The sequence below is a fragment of the Lycorma delicatula genome, chromosome 10, assembly GCF_047948215.1.
Source record: "Lycorma delicatula isolate Av1 chromosome 10, ASM4794821v1, whole genome shotgun sequence".
Classification (NCBI taxonomy): domain Eukaryota; kingdom Metazoa; phylum Arthropoda; class Insecta; order Hemiptera; family Fulgoridae; genus Lycorma; species Lycorma delicatula.
Window position 1 is genome coordinate 85,564,746 of NC_134464.1, and position 24,237 is coordinate 85,588,982.

The 24,237-nt window shown below is 35.0% G+C and overlaps 1 protein-coding gene across 1 annotated transcript in view; it reads left to right on the plus strand.

The window, feature by feature from the left end:
* Positions 1-10,557, plus strand: part of LOC142331568 (uncharacterized) — a 52,402-nt gene extending 41,845 nt beyond the window's left edge. The window contains exons 5-6 of the mRNA XM_075377565.1: positions 1,213-1,354; positions 10,255-10,557. Of these exons, the coding sequence (XP_075233680.1) occupies positions 1,213-1,354; positions 10,255-10,382 (270 nt within the window). The 3' untranslated portion in view covers positions 10,383-10,557. The remainder of the gene's footprint in view (positions 1-1,212; positions 1,355-10,254) is intronic.
* The last annotated feature ends 13,680 nt before the right edge of the window (positions 10,558-24,237 follow it).

The window sequence follows — 24,237 nt, forward strand, 5'->3', positions numbered from 1 at the left end:
TTATTAAATAATTAATTTAATCTTTGTTAACTGTGCCTTAAATATAGAGAAATTATGATCAAAATATAGAAGTATCATGTCGTAAAATCGTTTTTGGTTTTTTTTAGAATAAAACAATTATGGTGTTTAATAATAATAGAAATATATTATATATATAACTTTCTTTAATATAGTAATAAAGGAATAAATTGACTTATTCCTTAATTAACTGACTTACTAATAAAAATCATGATTTCTTTTTAATATGTCAAAATTTGACTATTTATAAATTTATAGTTAAAAAAAACACCATGGCAAAAAGAGTACTATAAAAAATATTTGAAAATTTCAACAGAAAATAAAATACTCTAGATACACAGATGAATATACAGTACACTTTAATGCAAATAAAAAAAAAAAAAAAAAACAAGAATATAAATCGTACATAAACAAATACCTTTTTTTATTTCTGTTACCTTTATATACAATTTATATTTGCATAATAATATTTCATCTTTTATTATATTTAAATAGCATCTGAATGATAAATCAAATAAAATCCTCTCTCATGTCTTTGTTTGCATAAAACGAATATGGAAGGAACTGTCTCAAATATCAACACACACAACATAGTAATAGTGTTCAGCTGTTGCAGTATCCGTTTTATTATTTAAATAACATTTAATTTTAATCAACTTTTTTTTATGTTAATATTTTATTATTTACTTAAGGTAAATATATTAAAAATATTATATTAACCAAATATGTATGAATTTAATGAAGAAGCGAATGAATTCTTCAATATTAGAGGATTAGAATAATAGCATTCTTTCATAAAAATGATTTTTATTGACTAGAACAAAGCTGTCATTAATATGATTATATATATATATATATATATATATATATATATATATATATAATCATATTAATATTTGATAGTCTTAGCATGCTGACATGCCAATCCTCTATAGGAATAGAATACCTGGCATGAAATTCTTGTTCTTGAATATGGTTAAACGACTTCCTGGAATTATTTGTGTTTTACATCAGATTAACTATATAATTGTTCTGTTATGATTAAGATGGAATATTTATATTTATAATTATAATTGATTTAGATATTTTAAAAGTAAACAAATTCATTTTTTTAACTACCCACTAAATGTCATTGTTATAATTTATCTTTTATTTTTGACCACTTAAGTTAATTTTTTTTTTTCATTTTTACAGGGGCGAGCCAGTTACATTTGTCCGTGGCTTGTTTTATCATTGTTTTTGGTCCTTATAGAATCATTTTATCTTCTATTAATGGCATGTGAACTAATTGTTGGAACATTAAATAGTCAAATATTTTCACTCTGTACACATATTTGTAAGTATTAAATGAAAAAAAAGAAAACGAGAACTCAATAAACTTTGTAATCAACACTTAATTTGCTTAGGCAGTATTTTTTATGAAGTTTTCACACACACATACACACACACACACACACACACACACACACACACACACACACACACACACACACACACACACACACACACACACACACACACACACACACACACACACAGAGAGAGAGAGAGAGAGAGAGAGAGAGAGAGAGAGAGAGAGAGAGAGAGAGAGAGAGAGAGAGAGAGAGAGAGAGAGAGAGAGAGAGAGAGAGTGAGAGACAGGGAGAAAGAGAGTGGAGAGAAATTTGAAATTGCTCAGTAATCATTAGGGAAATGATTTTACAATCAAAAATAAGAAATATTTATGTAAAAACATAGTTCAGAAAAACTCATCATAAGGTTAAAATTGCGCGGCAATCTCTCGGGAGATGGTTCTACAGTCAATAATAAGAAAAAAGTACATATACGAGGTGCGACAATAAAGTAATGAGACTGATTTTTCTTTGCAAGATGTGGCAACCCTGCAGCTTGCGTAGGCACACCAACTTTGACCTTGGTCTATAAGCTACTTCTAGTCCAAGCGGCACATTGATGCAACTGCTCAGTCGTGATTTGTGCTGTAATAAGTGAACACGTGTTTGTGTCTCTCGTCACAGAAATGAAACCGCAAAATATTGCGCAACGGTATGCCATTTCTTTTTGCGTTAAATCGGGTGAAAACGCGACGACAACTTATGGTAAGCTTCAGAAGCCTTTTGGAGAGGAGGTTATGTCAAGTGCTCAAGTTTTTCGGTGGCGTATAATTTTTAGTGAAGGCAGAACGAATGTTGAAGATGAAGACCGTAGTGGACGACCATCAACCTCACGGACAGATGTCAACTTGACCAGGGTGCGTGAAATCGTACGATCTGATTGAAAATATCCGTGAAAATGATTGCAGAAGAACTCAACATCGATCGAGAAACGGTTCGTCTAATATTAACTGAAGATCTTTGTATGAGAAAGATTTGTGCAAAAATGGTCCCCAAAAATCTCACAACAACAGCGAGAAACACGGAAAAATGTGGCAGCCGATCTGTTAGAGCAAACGGAAATCAATCCAGATTTGTTGAGCCGTGTTATCACTGGTGATGAAGGTTGGTTTTTCAATACGATCCAGAGACAAAACGCCAAAGTTCGTAATGGTGCTCAAAGGGATCCCTCAGACCAAAAAAAGCTCGCATGTCAAAGTCAAAAGTGAAATGCATGCTTGTGTGGTTCTTCGATTCCAAGGGAATTGTTCATAAAGAGCGGGTGCCTCCTGGACAAACAGTTAACCGATATTTCTACAAAGAAATTTTAGAAAGGCTTCGTAAAAGAGTTCTTCGTGTCTGTGCCAAAATTGCTGATAATTGGATTTTGCATCACGATAATGCGCCATCCCATACTGCTCTGTTAGTACAGCAATTTTTAACCTCAAAACAATACTACCACAGCCATCTTATTCACCAGATATCGCTCCGTGCGACTTTTTTCTATTTCCAAGAGTCAAAATGGCGGTCAAGGAACACCATTTTGAAACAACAAAAGATGCCAAAAAAAAACTGTGACGAGGGTCTTGGAGGATATTACAGAAGATGAGTTCCAGAAATGTTACCATCAATGGCAGAAGCGCTAGAATAAGTATGTGCAATCAGAGGGGAACTACTTTGAAGGAGACAACACTAAACATGACTAAAACGGTAAGCAACATTTTTTTTCACATCACTCATTACTTTATTGTCGCACCTCGTAAACCTAGATCATAAAACGGTTCGTTAGCGAGCTTCGGTTAGCGGAACATTTAGCCCTACTTTCTGCTTCTTCTGTGAAATTAAACCGTACTAAAATTCTTGAGGTACAAATCGAGGGGTAAATTTGGTGGTTCCTTATGGTTTTTGATCTAAGAAATCGAATAAACGTGGTTCCAGACCTCAATCTCACTTAGGTTTTAAAAAAACGGGTTATAAAATACAATTTTTTAGGTTTGGAATAAAATATTTTTTGTAAATTTATTAATAAACAAATAAAAATTTCTAGTTACCTTTGAAGAGAATTTAATTCTGAAAAGATTGATGTAAATAAAGCGTATTAAAATTAAACATAAATTTAAAAAGACAACTTTAATTAGAAACAAAACACACAAACTGGATCGGAAAAATGATACGATATTAAACAGAACAATTTACGTACAAATGCTAAAAATTATAAAAATAAATTTGAAAGACATCTTTCTAAAACATATTAAAAAGTTTTATTTTTTCATGCGTTGGTCAACAATTTTTTCAGCTGATCAACAATTAAGTTTAGTGTCTAGGATTTGAGCGGTGTTTGTGCTATTATTGTTCTGTCAGTCGTTTATAAAGGATGATACCACAAATTTGTTTTCATTTGGAGAGTTGACGGATATATTGTTAATTTATGATAAAGTATATAAAAATGTATTTGCTGCTGTGCGTGAACACCGGGAAAATTATCCAGATCGAAGAATATCGGATCGTAAAATATTTGAGACTTTGAAGAGGCGAGTTCAAGAAACAGAATGTTTAAACTACAAGTATTAGATGCTTGTCGTGAACGTTTTGTGAGAGTGCCAAAGCTGAAAAAGGAATATTGAATACGGTAAAATTATCCCACCTAAAGCACCAGAGGTCACATAGTCACATCGCTTTCATGTTTCGCAATCAAGTGTGTGGCGAGCGGCGTTACGGGAGCAACAGTTACACCCATTCATTGCAACATGTGTACAAAGGTTATTACCACCTGATCTTGATAAACGGATGAAATTATGTCGATAGGTAATTAGAAAATGTGAATATAATTCCGATTTCCTAAGTAATATTCTAATTACTGTTAAATCCATTTTTTCATGAAGTGTCATTGTAAATTATCGAAACAATCATACTTAGCAGAAGGAAATCCCCATGAGACTGCTACAAGTCATTTCCAACGCATTTTTTCGTTTACTGTGTGGTACGATCTTGGTGGTAATCTCATAGGCCCTATTTTCTTATCGTTAAGGCTCAATGGAGAACGATACTTGCATTTTTTGTAAACAAATCTGTTGAAAATCTTAGAAGATATTCCACTTACAAATAGATTGCAGGTGTGGTTTTTCAATGATGGCGCACCTTCTCACTACTATCATGATGTGATGAATCGTTTAAATAACAAATTTATCCTTTTATCCTAGATTTGTGTTTGGATAAAAGATGCTTAGGAAGTTTTTCCACGGAATTAGTAAGGAAAAGTTTAAAAAATGAGGAATATCTAATGAGCTTAATGATAGTTGGCAGAGCACCTTTGGCAGAGCGACGTGGAGACTACCAGTAACTCTTCTACAGACATTGACAGTGATTAATTAAAAATAAAATCCCATTTTAAACAGTGTATTGAAATGATAATTTTCAAAATGATACTTTCTTTTCGTTTTACTGGCCTACTGATTCTGAATTAAACTAGTACCTACTGTAATTAATTATTAATGTAATATTAATATTCTAATTTAAATGAACGAATTAAACGCTTTACTTTCTGAATATTTTCGTATTTACGAATTTTTTTATCATATCTCTTGCCCATTAAAATACCGGTATATACTAGATTTTTTTTAAAAATAATTTTCGGCCCGGAAAATCGTGGTGCGGGGCTTATTCGGTGGCGGGGGTACTTGAATAACTACGGTAGGTTTATCTATTTTTCATTATAACATTAAATTAAGCAATAGAGTTAAATACAATTTTATAAATCCATAGTATATTGTTATATTATTTACATAATATAAATCTACGTATATATCTATAAATGTTTATTAAGCTTATCAAAATATTAGGTAATTTATAATCATAACTAATTGAAATTCATTTTCCAAAATGGTAATAAATTATATGCGAAGATATGACGTATAAATTAATTGCAAAGTGAGTTCAAAACTACCCTAGTTTACAATCTAAACAACCCGATTATTACAATCTAAGTTAGTTAAATAAAACTTTTAAGCGTAATAATAATCATAATATTGGTAAAATGTAACAATTTTCATAGTTTAGTCGTTAAAACTTACACATTTCAATAAATTATAAATGTACATAGAATATAATTAATGTAAAAGTAAAACAGTCTTAAAATAAAGGATCGAAACAAAAAATAAAATATGAATATGAGTATAAATAATAAACTAACTTATTTGTTAAAAGTTATAATTTAAAAAAAAAAAGTTGTTCAATTAATTATTGAATAATTATTTTTTTGTACATAGATGCCTGTATAACTTCGTTTTTCAGAGTTGAATGTCGATTGGTAGGGAAGATATTTTTGTTTGTATTTGCCGGACTGAGTATATGTTTAAACAACCGGGTTGGTCTCGTAGTGAACGCGTCTTCCCAAATCAACTGATTTCGAAGTCGAGAGTTCCAGCGTTCAAGTCCTAATAAAGTCAGTTATTTTTATACGGATTTGAATACTAGATCGTGTATACAGGTGTTCTTTGGTGGTTCGGTTTCAATTAATCACACATCTCAGGAATGGTCAGACTGAGACTGTACAAGACTACACTTCATTTACACTCATACATATCATCCTCTGAAGTAATACCTGAACCGTAATTCCCTGCGGCTAAACAGGAAAAAGAAAGGTCTGAGTATATGCAATATTAAATACCGTGAGAGCAACATGTTTTATTTATACTGGCAAGCAATGATGACGCATGCGCGAAGATTTTTCAATGTTACACCCGGTTATGAGATTAAATCAATCAAAAGAGGATTAATAGAAGGTGCAAATAGCTGAGACAATAGAGACTCAAAAAGGCCTTAACCTCGAAAAAATTCAATACAGCAAATAAATTATTGGGATGAGTTCGGGAACATATGTAGAATAAAAGTTTGCCCAGCGGATATGAGCGAAAAATTATTAATTTGTTTATTAAAAAATTAAGAGAAAATCTTTCGTTTTTCGCCAATAGGGCTTTATTATTAATCGCATGTAAAAATAAAGAGCACCAATGATTAGCTGAGGAAATTCTGCATAAAAAAATTTCCGGGTACTTTTTTCTTCGAGCTAAACTAAGGGCGATAGCGAATTTTAGAATAAGCACCAAAATCGAGATATGGTAAAGCAGATTGGAAACTTGGTACCTTCTCGTATACAGTAGGTCTAATTGGATAAATTAATCTATCCATAATTTCTTAATTTTGCTCATAGAAAAAAGCGTGCGAGAGCTTTTTATGCAAAACTGTCTTCGTTTTCTACTGGTGATATTTATTTTTTCATAAGATTAAAAATAAAAATAAAAAATATTGACATAAATTAGATACTTTGTCAAAAAAAGAAGTTTTTTCCCACAAACAGCAAAAAATATGCAAAATCAGTCAAATCTAAAGCTAAATATTGATAAATGACGTCATTTTACATTAATCTACGAAGCTAGATAAAAATATCTGTTTTCGTTAATTTTTTTTATAAAAATTTGTTTATAGCGTCACTTTCATTTGTTTGTTTCCGAAGTATACTAACATTTACTTCCTAAAACTCATTGACAAATTAAAAGTTTTTGAAAAACCACCTCTGCCATCTTAAACTTTACCTTACATGTTTTATCTTACAAATAAGAATTAAAATATTTTCGTATTTGAAAAAACTGAATTAATAATGATTGGTTTTAAGCGTTAACAAAAGTACGAAAAGACGCTTTTTCTAAAAAATGCAATTTTCAAATAAACAATTAAATAAGATGTAGAGATATCTCTTACGGAACGAGTAGGTAGTAAGCTCAAGAACAGAATGCTATATTTTTATATTTTGACATTTTTTTATAAGCGTTTTATTAACAACTTTCAAATTTTCACAGTAGATCCGTATTAACGGGCAATCAGAAATTAAAAATACTTCGAAAATTTAACTAATTTATAACTTTTATTATTATTTTTTGTTTAACTTCCGGGACTACCGGTAGGTATTGCTTCAGAGGATGAGATGAATGATTTGTAGCGACTGTGAAAATACCATGATTAACCGGGATTCTAACCCTGGACCTCCGAATGAAAGGCCGAAACGCTACCACTTGCACCACGGAGGCCGGTAACAAATTTATAGCTTGGATCTTATGAATCCCCACGTTTTTGAATTTTTATTCTACTTACTTTTCCGAACACATTCCAATAATTTATTTGCTGTAGTAAATTTTTTCGAGGTTAAATTCTCTATTGGTTTAGCTTTGAAGAGAGATTGGAAGTGATAAAAGATTATTAAAAACCTAAAGAGAAATGGGAACTGTCAAGATCACAAAAGTTTACCTGGAAATGAAGAAGAAGAAGAATGGATGTGGACATGGTGGAAGCGTTCTGCCTCAGTTAAGATCCTCTCTCTACCTCATCAAAATATATAGTCTTCAACTCTGAAAAATAATACGAGGGTTAGCATTATGTAATGTGTAATAACTGCAACAAGCTAATAATGTGAAGAGAAGAGAATTACGTAGTTGTTACAAACAGTTAATATTTATAATTGTAACCTTGATGGAAAAAATAGTAACTGATATTAAATACAAAATCATGTAAAACTTTTAAATATAGAAAAATAATTAGCTATTCAAATTGGTACACACAACACACATACACACACACACACACACATATATACACTCGGTTGATAGTAAACACATGGAATGAAAATTAGTAAATTCAGCTTTTGCTGTAATGGAAAAGTAAGATATATAAAAACGATTTTTAAATTACAAATTTCTGAATCTAACGTTGTTTGTACTTTAATCAAACCTGTTAATTACAATAAAAATTATACAATCCCCTCCTATATGAAAGGAAATTTGTTAATTTGGGAAATAAAGGTAATATATACTGGCGGTTGTGAACTGAAGGCGTTTTATGAATCTGACGATTCAAGTACAATATTTTTTTAATGATAAATAGACCTCTATTTTCTTTTCGTATGCGATGTCTTACAAGATTTTTCAGTATATTATAATACTCGTATTTAATTTATTGTTCAATAATACATAATATTGATTCTTTCTTTTTACTGACTTTTCTTTGAAAAGTCAGTAAAAAGAATATTCGAGGTCAGTAAAAAAGACTTTCGCTCGATGGTGGGAAGGGATTGAAAATGCAATTTCTTTACGTTTTGAGGTATGAAAAGTAGGAAAATACTGTTAACTTAAAATGGGTTTTCTTTATATATTTAAATATGTTGGCCTCGAACGTAACGTAATGGTTCAACTCTGAAACACTGCGTTTTACTGCGAAATAATGAGGGCATCTGAAACAAAGTCTGTTTTCTAGCGCAGAACTGTGTAAGAATTTTTTTTGACTGGTAAAGTTGGAATTAGTGGCTAATTTCGCTTTTAAGGTTCGTTAATTGATTGGAATGTCAATTTTTTGATTGATATAATTATTTTAATTTTATCGATTTACTTTGTCATTTGATTGTATTCTCCTTACTTTTCTTGTATTAAGTTTATTTTTATGTTATCTTTGCGTTTGTTACAAAACTAAAATAAAATGATTTCAATAAGATTTGTTATTTTCTATTTGTGTTCATTATCTTGATTTTCGAAGCTTGTACGTAGGAATATGGAAATTTAAATTATGCACCGTATGAGAAATATAATGACAGGAAAAATGCCATGTCTCATCGGGATTCAAACTCGGGACCTACGATGAAAGACCGAGAAGCTAACACTCCACTATAGAATCGGCTATTTGTTTACTGTTTATTATGTAGTTCATTCTTGAATGGTTTATTTTAAACAAAGAATAAACTTATTTAAGGCAATTTATACGATTGAAAATTTAACAATGTCTGCTTATTCATCCATTTAAATATTTACTAGTAGCTTGATCTCTTTTCTAACCAAAATAAATTTTGATATTTATTTCATGTTTAAAAAAAAAGTAAAAATAAAAAAAAAAATTAAATCCAGTTTCCTTTTGTAAAAAAAATAAATATTTATACGTTCAGTAAGTATTTTAACCAAAAGGTTTTCAGAGACACAAATCAAATTTAAATAATATATTCCTAAGAAATTTTGGAATTTCTAAAGAGGGTTCCTTCCACTTGCTCTGGACATTAATTTATTCACATGGATGAATTTTGATAAAAGATTTTAAGGAAGAAGAATTAAAACTATAATTTTTTTAAAATGTTCCTAGAAAGTACTTATTAATTATGACTTTGGTTCAATTCCAGATAATAAAACATATCTGGTACACTAAGAAATACTAAATAGTTCAACGAGTTTTAACATTTTTTTTTATATATTAAAATTCAACAAAATTATGTTTTGATGGTACAACAATTTTTTTTTAGCTTGATACACATCACATTCGATAATATGTATTAAGAATGCAATATACATACAGAAATGATTGTCTCTTTCAATTTATTTTGTTGTCACAAAAAGAGGGTAGGTTTTAATGCTGATTTTACAAATTCTGAAAGGCATAAATAAAACTTAAGATTCTTTTAAATTTACTATTTGCTCTATTTCATTCGACCTTATACAGCCTACTTGTATCTTTATAAAACCAAATTCATATTTTATTACTGTCAGCTTATAAGAAGTTTCTCTTACATATGTATACTTCTCACTATCTTTATCCGTTTGATTAATAAAAAAACATTTCGTCCAGTAATGTTTTACTTATAAAAATATTTAAATCTTTATTTCTTGGTATAAAAATAAATATATTTTTAATTAAATATTCAAATGTATAATAATAATTATTATTATTATTATAATGAATAATTATATGTACAACTATTCCTAGCAATGTGTAATCATTAAAAACCTTAAGAGTGTTAAAAAAAAATTACAATGTAGTTTTTGTTTGTTTTATTTTTCAGCAGTTACAATCTATTTTTTACTGGTTGTGTTCAGCCATTATAGAGAAATTCAACACAGAAGAGCAACAGCTGAACAACAAAATAATGTATATTATAATAATGAAACTAAAGAAGTAGCAAATATATAACAAAAAAATAAATAAATAAAATAACAAATGATAAACTATTTTACTCTTACTAGATCTCAACTGGTCTACAATTTGCATGTACATCTTACTATTGAATTCAGTTACATGTCTATTGTATTGTTGAAGTATGTATATTGTAAAGAGTGCAAGATGAGAAAAAAATTATGTAAAAGTATAAATAGATAAACCTAACAAACAATTCTTTTAAAGATATAAAAACTTGATCTTTTTTTTAATTGTATTCTTTTTTGAAGATGTTTTATAGCTTAATTACTGTTATTAATATTTATCAAAATAATTTAATTATAATTCAATGTATGTTGTATCTGTACCGATTAGTTTGAAGCCATATAACTTACTTCATAATAACCATAAAAAAATCGAGGATGATCTAATTATACACCCAATCACTTTTCTGTTGAATAATGATAATCTCATTTTATTACTTTAATATAGCGTTGAAAAAAAATGAAATAAATTTTTTATTTTTATTTTTTAACCTAACAGCACGTTTTTTTTGAGTGCATCATTTCTTATATCCCTCGAGGAGGTGGACATACAACTAACCCTTAACACAGCTCCAGGGGCTGCCTTCACCTCAAACTGCCTCGTCAGAACTAATATTCCCTCCAGGCAACTGGGTCTCAGTCTTTTAGTCATATGCCTCATTAGAGGCACAACACTCCGGTCTTTACGCCTTGCCTCTAGTGAGGAACCACCGGAGGGATTCCCCACCGGGACTACGGTCTTTTTTTACCTCCCAAAATCCGAAGCCAGAAGCGAGTCCCCGCTCAATCATCGAAGGAGGGACACCTAAGCGGCCCACCTCTCCTCGAGGGGGCTGTACCAACCCTAAATTCATTCCAAGAGTGAAGACGACAGGATTCATTTCCAGGTGCCAGCCCTGCAGCCACAAAGTCTAGGATCTGCGGCTAACACTAACCTGGCGGATTCCACGATACGTAAGACCAACCGCTCCTCACCGTCAGAAGAATCAACTGCTACCACGATGTTCATTCCAGCCACTGGTACCGCCCCACCAGCCAGGTCCTCGGCCCGAGAACTACCAGCGACTACCTGGCCCGCCCAGGAGCCCGACAGGAGCATCGGCCCCGCCCAGGGCAACTCCTCCAACATTTTTGAATCAGTCCAAGATTCTGCTCCCTGGGCCAAGGCCACCACCCAGGCCAGTCCATCAGCACCAGCAACGCTCTCAAGAATTTCAGTAGCTACAAAAAAAAAAAGTAACAAAAACTCGAACACATAACACAAAACAATCAATAAAACAACTAATAATGTAAACCAATAACAAAAATGGAAAACGAAAGCACAGTCGTATGACAAAAATGGAGCTCGAACTAAACGTCTGCACTCTCTCAGATATCCGACAAATCTCCTCCTCATTCTATGACCGCAATTTATGATGATGTAAAATATTTTCCATAAATATGTCTTATTTATTAAATAAATAAGTTAGAAAATAATCAGGTTAGGATAAGTTAATAAATAATCCTTTCTTATTGGGCTCATGAAACCTGGGTCTGCAACGATTTTATAGTTAATGTTTTTACACTAACTATTTCTCTTTATAAGTTTTTATTTTCTTAATATAAAAGTATTTAAATTAACAAAATATTGTTATTTTTATTAATATAAATTGATAATGAAAATATTTTATTTTTTGTTCAACAATCAGTATATTTACAATTGGATCCTTTAGCGGATCCATAAGTAAATCGTTTGATAATAAACACATGATAAGGGGTTCTTAAGGAACACTCATAATAAGTTAATTCATAATAATAGTTATCAGTAATCAGTAATTTTAAAGTTCATTAGAAAAAATATTTCTGCCCACACTTAATAGTCCATAAAAACAAAATATTAACAAATAAATAGTCAATAAAAAAAACACACAAATAATGAAGCGATAGCTTCTCGAACAAACAGCAAAACTTGTAGAAATAAACAAAAAAAAAAAGAAAGTAAACAAAAATAATATCACTAGATTTGGCGATAGTAACTGCAAACTGTCATTCAGTAACCCCTAAGTCAAGCACATGGAGACGTTTCAATTTTTGGATGTCCCTGCTGTTATTAAGCAGATTGATCGTTAAGTGGTTGACGTGATTTTCTAGTCGGTGTTTGTATTTACCAATGCTCTATCTCGCAACCTCACGAACCGTCGGAAGCTCCAGATATTCATGAATTTCATCATTCCGTGTGAACCGTGGTACCTTTCCAATTGTTCCCACTACCGTCTTTTGGAAGCGTTGTGTAAAATCTACGTTACAATTACTTGCTGTTCCCCACATAAGTTCCACGCCATAAGTTCAGATTGGTCGTATAATAACTTTGTAATTCAGATCTTTACTGGACAACGTGAGGTGTGAGTTTCTCCATAGCAGCCAATGCAGTTCCCAATACTTTGCGTTCAGTTTTCTTTTCATCCTCACGTGACGTTTCCAAGACAAACTAGGACTTCACCTAGGTGAAGTCCTAGGTACGCACACTTTCTGTTTGTGGGATCAAGACACCATCCATGTACACACTGGGACAGTACCCTTAATCATGGAGAATGTACCGTGCTTTGATTTATCCAGATCAAAGTTAATCTTCCATTTTTTTTTTGCCATGCGCAGACAAGGTTTAATGCCATTTGCAGCTCGCGAGGCTAGTTCAGGGTCTTCGTTAACGGCAAGAATAGCAATGTCATCAGCAAATGTGGCGACGATGCAACCTTCCAGGGTTGGAAGGTCCTCAGTGAATATTGAATATAACATAGGACCTAGTTCAGAGCTCTGAGGGACACCCGACCTAATGTCAAAGAATTTCGGTAACTCATCATTAACGTGTTACCTGAAAGAAATGTCCCTCAAGATAAATTCGTAAGACAAGGTAGTAGGGTTTTTTTGGTTAGCTGGCATCTCTCCCGCCACCACCCCATTCGGTCGCCCTAGAGCATAGACCAAATGTTCCGTGCCAAAAAACGGCTACTGTGCCTCAAAACAGATTTGGGACCTCGTTATTCCTAATGCTCCTAGTGAACTCCTATCTTGCGTGAGCGGTTAAGCTGGGTGCCGTATAGCACCCGCTTATGTGTCCCTACCGCTCACTTGTCAAATTAAAACTAGATCGGGGAGGCGCACCCCTTGTTACAAATTAAAACTAAAAACGTTACAAGTTAAAAAGACGGCAATTTAAGCCGCCACGCCTCGGTCGCTGTCAGCCAGCTAGTGCCTGTCCACCATTTAAAGCGCTTGGAGCTTTTACTGTCTGGTGGCCAGCCATTATTTCGGATAAGGACTTCCCACAGCTCCGCTAAAGGAATCAATAAATCCCATTTAAATTTAAAATCTAACGATGACGGTTGAACATCGGAACCTCATCGAGGAACCCTCACACGGTCCGACAATGCGGCTCTCGCCACATCGACTCGCCGTTTATGAGCGGCCAGTTTTCCCCCTGACCTCTAAGTTCCAGGGTGGCCCGGTCTCTGACCCCTCCAAGAGCAGGGCAGTCGAACATAAGATGTTCGTTCGACTGGACCTCCCCGCAGACACACAACTCATCAGCCGCTAGGCGAAACCTAAACAGATATTGCATCAAATTCACATGGTTGGTGAGCACTTGGGAACCCAACGCCCTTAAAAATGAATTCGAGGCATACCATCCCCCCAGATCCTGTATAAATCTATACAGGGATCTTCCCTTATTCGTGGTGTGCCATTCATGCTGTCATGCATCCATCGCGAGGCTCCATAGCCTCTTCCGCAGGCGGGAAATGGGCAACTGAACGAAATTTGGACCCGGTGCATTGTGATAGTCGTTCCGCTCCGGTTCTAGCCCGGCTCGAAACCGCATCCCAAATACCTCGGTTTCCCGACCTCTTCGCAACTTCCACATGGCTGCTCGAACTTTTACCACTAAATCGATTGGGAGAGCCTTTCCCAATACGGTGGTAGCCTCGTAGGAGGTTGTTTTAAAAACACCAGTGCATAGTATTAAGGCTCTGCGCTGGGCACTCCTTAAATTTTGAAGCAGTGCTCTATTTTTATCCAACCTATGCGCCCAGACTGGCGCCGCGTGTGCGATCATACTCTCGAAGACACCTCGGTACACCAAGTACATTTGGTGACCCGACAGCCCGTAGTCTTTCCGAGCAATCCTTCTAAGTTTGTGCATTACAGAGACAGCGTCCGCCGCAACTTGCTTAATGTGGTTGCTAAAAAGCAACTTATCATCAAACAAAACACCTAGGTACTTATGAACCCTTACTCGGCTGATTACACAGCCTTTATATTTAATGTGGGGGTTTCGACTGCTTGATAATTTGTCTGCACCCTTCAGTAGCATTAACTTCGTCTTGGGCACAGAAATCTTTAAATTTTGCATGTCCATCCAGCCCTCGGCGGTTGACAAAGCTGCCTGCGCTCTACTTTCTAGCTGCGATCGTGAATTACCACGAACTAAAAGGAGACAGTCATCGGCGAAAGCCTGGGCCGTGACCCCTTCTGGGAATGTCAACCCCAGAAATCCATCAAACACCAGGTTCCACAGCAGGGGACCGAGAACGGAACCCTGCGGGCTTCCCCTGGTGACGGATTTTTCCACAACTAGGTGCGCATCTTTAAACAGTGCCGTACAGTTAGACAAATAGTCTCTTACCACGGCCTGCAGGGCTCTGGGAACATTGCGGCGTTCTAAAGCATAGAGGACAGAACTCCAACACAAGGAAGGAAATGCTGCCTCTATATCAATAAAAATAGCCAAAACATATTTGCAGTCGGCGCTTTCCACCTCGGTAAGAGCATTTAAGATGCAATCCTCGGTGCCAACCCCTTTCATGAAGCCATATTGGCCTCGATTTAGAATACAGCTCATATCAATGCTTTCCTCGAGCCGTTCCACAACCAGCCTTTCAAGCAACTTGCCGAGAACCGGCAAGAGGCTGCTGGGTCGATAACTGCCGACCTCACCAGGATCCTTTCCAGGTTTCAGGAGTACCCTTACGAAGGCCACCTTCCAGCAAGTCGGAAAGCAGCCCCAGCTTAGGCATCCCGTGAACAGTCTGCCAAGCGGCTCTCTTATGACAGGCAGCAGATGGTAAAAAATATCCGGTTCAAGTCGGTCAATCCCCGGTGCCTTCTTCAGTGCCATTCGAGAAACCACTCGGTCTATATCAACGGGTTCCACGGTCCGAACGCCAGGGGATGGTGTTTCACCCACCCTAACGCCGATTTCCGCTTCAACCTCCGGAGCATCTGGAAACAGAGTATCCAGGAACGCCCGGTAAGTCGCCACAGATGTTAAAGTGTGGTCACGACCACCTAACCCGCACCGGACGCTGGACAACACGTACAATGGCCTTGGCTTGTAACAAGTCTTTGCGAGCTGCCAGGGATCGCGTTGCAACTCGCGCATGGATTCTTTCCAAAACTTGATTTTGGCTTCCTTGATGGCGTGAACATATGTATTACGGGCACGTCGGTAGATCCGAAGACGCTCAGCGCGCACGTGGTTAACGATATTCCCCGTTAGGGGGCAGCGCTGGTACCTTATCCGCGCGGACCTCACTCTTGTGCGCAGCACGCTAAGGTCAGAGGACCACCATTTCTTGCCGGGCCTCCGTCTGCCTTCCACAGACGACCCCCCGGAAAATGGGGTCATGACGGCTCCAGGCACGCTCAGATCAGCGGACTGGCTGCTTATGACGGGTCCGTCCATTGGCCTAGGCCGGCGTAGGACCTCGTCACAGCCAGTCTTGATGGCCCGGCCGATTAGCTCCGCCATCAATTCCACCTCCTCCCTACACTCCATGCGCCACTGCAATCCCTGCAGAGCAGCATCGCACACACGCCTCAGCCTGCGCTGATCCAGGCCCCTTGGGTTGTAGCGACCTGGATTTGGTGCCCTATGACCGCCTCCGTAAGCAATATCATAGGTTATAAGCCTATGATCGCTCACGCTGGCCTCGGGCCAGACAGTCCATCTACCTGTATCCCGAAGCAAGTCACCCGTCACCAAAGTGACGTCTATATAACTCTCTCCCAGTTCGCTGGAGAAAGTTGGCGGCTGCTCCCCATCATTAATCAGGTAGAGGTTCCTGGCTTCTGCGAACTGTTCGAGACCAGCGAATCTGGGGTTTGTGAGTGGTGAACCCCAGGCGGTAGACTTGCCGTTTGCGTCCAGCGCAACCAACACTCTGGTGCCCGGGAGACCGTCCAGAATCCTCCCCAACTTCGCCAGCAAGTCATCGATACTCCATCCACGCTGGAAGTATCCCGACACAAGTACGACATCGAGCGTACCCCTCGTGATCCGCATGACGGTGAATTGCTCATCAGACCACTGAGGCATCCAGAAGACACCCAAAGAGTCAGAGCTCACCACGACCGCAGAGAGCGGCCGTCCCCCACGAGTATTAATAACTTTCACCTCGTGGAAGCCGACCACCCTATCCGCGACCGCGTACGGCTCCTGGACCAAGAGGCTCTCGAGGTTGTACTCCTCAAAGAGCCTCATGGCCTCACTCGTGGCCGCCCGGGAATGGTGCAGATTAATCTGCCCCAGGCGCAGGCGTTCGAACTGGTGAAAGATGTCCCCAAGGGCTTCTGACCGTTCAGGCGTCGCCATAAGCTGTGTTGTTAACAGCTCTCGCCCGGGCTATATCGTACGCCTTACATTGCCTACCCCCTACCCTGTGTCCAGTATTGCTACCTTTCACCTGGCAGCAGGCGGCACACTTTGGTGGCGACGACTTGGCAGGGCAGTTGGTTGCCCTGTGCCCCGGAGCGGCACAGTGGCCACACATCTCCTTCTGCGCTCTGCATCGGAGAGCGGTGTGCCCAAAGCCCTGACATTTAAAGCACCGGGCTACCTGAATATGGTCGACAACCCTACAGGCCGTCCATCCAAAGAACAATCTTCCCCCGGCCACTAAGACCTGCCGGATCTTTGGCGAGGTCTCGAGAACCCAGTGACTCTTTAGGGATTCCTTCCTCCCCAAATGTCGAATCACCTTAGTTTCCCTAAGGAAGTCCTCGACGGCCATATCCAACACAGGATTTTGGCCGTGGATCGCTTTGAGGATTTCGGACTCCTCTACCCGCGTTGCCCTCGGCATATCATAAACCAATATCTGAGGCTTACGCTCGGCTAGCAGCTGTGCCTTCAGGCCGTTCTTCGCCAGAACATCGGCCTCCAGCAGTTGTCTTGCCTGCTGCTCGTTAACGACCTCCAGTACAATGCCATGATCCCTGGTTTTAGTGACCCGGGAAACTTGGAACCTTTCTTTCCGCGGGTCCAGGATCTTCTTTAGGGTTAGCTCCGTCATAGCAGACGAAGCCCCCTGACCAGGCTTAACAGGGACCACTTTTACAGTGACCCGCTTACTTTTGGCCGGCGCCTGTGCTGGCGGCGGCGGACCTACCCGCTTAGGCGCAGGCGCGGCAGTTATAGAGGCAAAGGAGACAGGTTTCTTAACCTTCTCCTCCACTCTCTTAATTGATTTGTGGAGCTGGCCCAAAGCTTCACCCGTTACGGGTTTGACGCCCCGAACTCCCTCCACTACCTGGTCTACCTTGCTTGATAGTCGAGTTACGACCGAGTCAAGCGCAAGGTTTGCACCCTGGAGGCCTTCACATTTTAAAGCCAGCCCGGAAACCATCAAACTACATTGGCTCAGATATGAGTCCACCAATTGGCGCAACTCTAGAGCCACTCTAGATTCCTTCTTTGAGAAAATTTTGGCCCATTTGGCCCTCATCTCCTCAATCCGCCCCAATCTATCGCCTAGGGTACGCCTATCGCCCCAAGCTAAGGTAGTAGGGTTGAGGAAGTTTTAATTTAAATTTATATATCAAGCCAGGCAACCATACCTTATCAAAGGCCTGCTGGATATCTATGAATGCCGTCCAGCAGAAATTTCTTTCCTCCAGACATCCCCTGATGACCTTGACTCTATGGGATTGTTCGATGGTAAAGTGACCGTACCTAGACAGAGTAAAATTTAATGTTTTCCCATTTTAATCCTTTTAACTCGGTTTTTAAACCGTTCCTAGTGTACACTTACACCATAAGAAAGGTACAAATGTAATCTTGTCTAATAGATACAATTTTTTTTGTAATAATTATTATTTATTTTCTTATTATAATGAAGAAAAAAAATGATGTATTGGTACTGACAGTTATTATTGGTACCAATACACCAGCTTTTTAAGATTAAAAATAACAATTCCTGACTGGACTACCTAACACTGAATAATAACTGGAAAAATCGATGGTCGGAAAACTAAAGTTTTTAAAAATTTATAGAATTAAGAAATTGGTAACTAATGTATTACTTTATCTTTGTATTTAACTTTTCCTTGTGCGGCGACCGCAGTAATGGGAACTTTCATTTGTTGCTGTCTGTATGGAGGTCCATTTTTCTTTATATACTGTAGTATTATTTGTATTTTTATTCAAAGAATATATAAAATACAAATTTTAATGTATAAGAAATTTAAGAAAAATCTTTTTTCCCATAAGTTATTATTTAAACTATTTATAAAATGTAATGACGCTTTATATTTTTCTTCTTCTAAGATGTTATGAACAATGGTCAAGTAACATCTTTTATGATTAAAATATTAATAAATCATTATCTATGGTAAAATATATTTTGGTAATATTTTGAAACTAGGAAGGTAATTTGACTTTAAAATTTTGATCATCTAAGCTAAAAAAATTGCTATTAAAAACAAATAAAAATTAAATAAAGCCTTGAAAAATTATAAATGTGTTGAAGATGATTTTTAAAAATCAACAATCTAGTTATAAGAATTTATTAATGTAAAATATACTTCGAGGAAAATTCCACTGGATGCAGTTGACAGCAAAAGAAGTCATTTAGAGTCCTATAAAATTAATCTGTTTAATTCAATTAAATATGTTACGTTTGTTATAAAAGTTTTTTTTTCTGATTAATAGACATTTGTAAAAAATTTCTCTGTTCCTTAAGAGATAAGGAAAATTAAATTAAATATTCTAATTTTTCTGTTTTTACTTCTCCTGCTGCCATGCTCGTCTTCTTCTTCGTTACAAAGAAGTATGTTGATTGAAAAAGAGTGGAAATCGATTTTAAATAACAGTGAAATGCCGTAGCACACGAAATGAATTACTGCTCTTCAAGTAAGACATCTGAAACTGATTATTTTAACTATTTTATTGTTAAATAATACAGTTTTTTACTGCATTTTCTTTTTTTCTTGCTTTTAGAAAATAAACGACTGGTTAATAAATTAACAATTAAAGAAAATAAATTATTTGAATGAATTAAAATATATATTATTGGGTCTATTATATAGGTCTATATATATAGAATACTAGGTCTATTTCTTTTTTTAAAATCTGATGTGGATACCAAATGATGCCTACTAAATTATTATATTAATTTTTTTTTAAATGCAAAGTACAAAAAAAAATTATTTCATTAATAACTTCTGATATTTTATATATATATATATATTGTTATTATTGAATTATTATCAGAATTTAATAATTATTTAAGTTAAAAAAAAGTTAAAAAATGGAGCTGAAGTCGGATTTGAACCGATGTACCTTCCTACTGTAAGATCCAAATATTTCATTAATTAAAATTTTATTTGGCTATAACTCTGGAACCAATGAAAATAATTATTCCATGATATTTTTTTTTGTCTTCAGTCATTTGACTGGTTTGATGCAGCTCTCCAAGATTCCCTATCTAGTGCTACTCGTTTCATTTCAGTATACCCTCTACATCCTACATCCCTAACAATTTGTTTTACATATTCCAAACGTGGCCTGCCTACACAATTTTTCCCTTCTACCTGTCCTTCCAATATCAAAGCGACTATTCCAGGATGCCTTAGTATGTGGCCTATAAGTCTGTCTCTTTTTTTAACTATATTTTTCCACATGCTTCTTTCTTCATCTATTTGCCGCAATACCTCTTCATTTGTCACTTTATCCACCCATCTGATTTTTAACATTCTCTTATAGCACCACATTTCAAAAGCTTCTAATCTTTTCTTCTCAGATACTCCGATTGTCCAAGTTTCACTTCCATATAAAGCGACACTCCAAACATACACATTCAAAAATCTTTTTCTGACATTTAAATTAATTTTTGATGTAAAAAAATTATATTTCTTACTGAAGGCTCGTTGAGCTTGTGCTATTCGGTATTTTATATCGCTCCTGCTTCGTCCATCTTTAGTAATTCTACTTCCCAAATAACAAAATTCTTCTACCTCCATAATCTTTTCTCCTCCTATTTTCACATTCAGTGGTCCATCTTTGTTATTTCTACTACATTTCATTACTTTTGTTTTGTTCTTGTTTATTTTCATGCGATAGTTCTTGTGTAGGACTTCATCTATGCCGTTCATTGTTTCTTCTAAATCCTTTTTACTCTCGGCTAGAATTACTATATCATCAGCAAATCGTAGCATCCATGATATATCGTTGAAAAGTTGTCAATGAGGGCTTATTACTGCAGTTAAGAAAAAGTCCAAAATCCAATTTTTTTTTGGATTTTGGGCTTTTCTGGACACTTTTGGTCCAGTTGATTGTAATCAAAAGGGAGGTGCAGAATTAAATTTTACAACAGTGTGAAATCCAAAATTTCAAAATCCTACAGCTAATCGTTTTTGAGTTATACGAGATACATACGTACGTACGTACGTACGCCGAAACTAGTCAAAATGAATTCAGGAACGGTCAAAATGGATATTTCCGTTGAAATCTGAAAACCGAAATTTTTCGCGATCACAATACTTCCTTTGCTTTGTACAAGGAAGTAAAAAGCTGTTCATATATAACAAATAGGGAAACAGGCAAGTCGAATTAATAATAAGTATTGTTTGAATTATTAAGTCCGTTTTATGAAGGCGATTCTTTCTCTTGATATAGAATGTGTTTTTCCTTACGCTTTATAAAGTGATATGACTTAATATTTTTATTTCCAACGATACGATAAATTATGATTCTGAACACTTATTTTTTTCTAGTATACCTTTTACCTTTTATAACTGGTTATTTGAATAAATAAAATTACAGTTTTTAAACGGTAGTTGTTAAATGTAAACTTTCCTGACTTTAGAGTACATATACTATTCTAATTGAAATATCACGGCATTTATTAATTTTTTTCCTCAAATATGAATAACCAATTAATCTCTGCTTCACTGAAACACTACAATATTCTTATGATTTCTTGGTTTATATTTTGCTCCTGCAGCATTATTCTTGTTTAAATAATTTATAGTGCTGTCTATTTTCCTATCTTAGCATATAATTTCCTCTGAGATAAAAATAAGAATAAGAAACTCTTACTTCAATAATTTTAGAATTCCTAATTTATATTGTGTTGCTATGCCTTACATCATCATTTCTTTGGAGGAATTTTATATCGATATCTCTCTGATTGTTTTTTTTTGCAATTAATCTTAGTATTACATTTACCTTTCAGCAATTTTTTTAGCTTTCAAAATTAATTCATAACTGGTCTGGAGCACTTAGATGTTTTTCCATAAGCATATGGTATGATTGTCTCTTTAAGTCATGTGTATTTTGACACTTCCTTATGTAATTGGGTTGATTGACAGCGGGTAGAAGTATAACAGCATGGAGAATCAACATGAAGGGTTGGCTATATAACTTGCTGCCACTAATGAACTTTCTAGATACAAATATTACCTGTGTATCATTGGTGTTTATTCATTTTTCACCTCCCTTCAATTTTTTGATTAAAATATTTGCGGTTATTTCTAATCCGTTAAGCTATTTCTCCAGTATATTTTGCATACTCCATAGAAATACTAAATCTGCTTCCTTGGTAGACATTAAGTGCTGCTAAATTGATAGAATACATATAGATATTACATTGATATAAAATCCATTGAAATATTATAACTTATTTGCTAATGCTTTGGATATAGACATTATGAGTTGAAATCGAAATTTGTTTGTGGCAACTGCCATGTAAAATTTGTAACAAACAAAGTGTTTCCCTATTAATGTATAAAAGTACATTATCAACTTTTTTACTATTCTTTTTGTTTATGATATAATGTAAAGGATTTTTGATATATGTCTGCATTTATTAGCTAAATAGTAAATGCACAAAATGAGAATGGTTATGAAACAAATGACAATAGCTAAACAGGATAGATTCTCTAAAACTTCTGTTCCAGTGATCATTCAAAAAAAGTATCAATAATATAGCATAGAAGCATTTCATTTTTCATAAGCCCAAAATGAGTACAACATGATCTGCCTGAGTACGATAAACCTGATCTGGTAAGCTATATTTGGGTATGGGATCTAAAGTTTTAAATAATTTTTTTTTACTCATAATTATATTGTTAATCTATACTCTTTTTGATATTTACAGATGCTAGAAATGTACAATAATGAGGAAATACAATCTCTTTTACAAAGTTGAATTCTTTGCTTAGATAATTCATCCGTTTGTTATACTGCTTACATATTTAAATATAGTGTGGGTATGAGCAGATACTGCTGATTCATCATTTCATCTTCCTCCTTCAAAACTGTCTAATCAAATCGATTTAGCCTCTACTAGATAGGTTAGTTCATTGTGTATGTTCCTTATGATATTAAAATATCTTTTTTAAATACTTAGTCATTTATTGTAAATTCTTTATTACATTTTTATTTTTAGATTTGTCTTATTCTAGTTAGTTCATTCATGCTGTGTGCTCTTATGATGTAATTTTGAATGTTATACATTTATTTTTGTTTTTAAATAGGATCTGAATTTTAGATAAAGTTCATTCATGTCTTTAAATTTTAGTAAAAAACCTCAAGGTTCAATTTATTTATATTTTAATTATAGGTTACAATCAAAGATGAACTATTTATTATAGATTCTAATTACACTATATATTATTTCCATTATTGAAAGATTATATATATGGTTAAGATTTGTGAATGTGTAAAATAGTTTATCTTGTAAAGTATAAATATGATTATTGTTATAAGTATAAAAAACATCCCATATTTTTCTGAATTTTACATAAAAAAAATAATTTATAAAAAAACAAAAGTTGACAAAATATGCCAAAGTATTGTAATGATGGTACTTGTGATTCTATAAAATATTATTTCTACACTTAAATGAAACAAATTTTTTACTAATTAAAAATGTTGAAAAAGATATTTTTTAAATATTAATGACATTTTTTTAAATAGTTTTAGGAAATTATTTTTCTCTTTATTTGATGCAACTTTTAAATACATGGATGAACATACATGGACAGAACATCAAATTTTTTACTTACTTCCAAGGCAGATAGAATTTCTTTATGTTGATTATTTCCATAACCATTTTAAATGTTGGAAATTGCACAAGAGATCTACTCTTCAAGATGAGGGGTAACTAATACATTACATATATTTCAATAATTTTTTTTAAATCCCTTTCTTTTACGTTTTATCCCTTTCATGTCTGTGGAAAGGGTTTTTCACAATACTATGGTTGCACTAAAACATAAATATAGGAATCCTCTTTTATCACTTGAAAATAATTTCCTTTTTTTTCCTCACAAAATGATTCCATTATTGTTTACGTTCAGAGTTGTAAGCCTAATTTCGCCACCCCCTCCTACTTTCATATCAGTGTGATCCCCAAGGTGATCACAGTGATTCCCGTGGTGATCACTCTTCAGTGCTTTGAAAAAGGAGTTACTGCAGGCAGACTGTTTTGTGGTATTATGAACTTACCTAGACCTGTAGAAAAATGTAATAAATATGGTAATATATTAGGCCTCGCAGTAAACTGTGTTACTGAAGATGCAGTAATAGA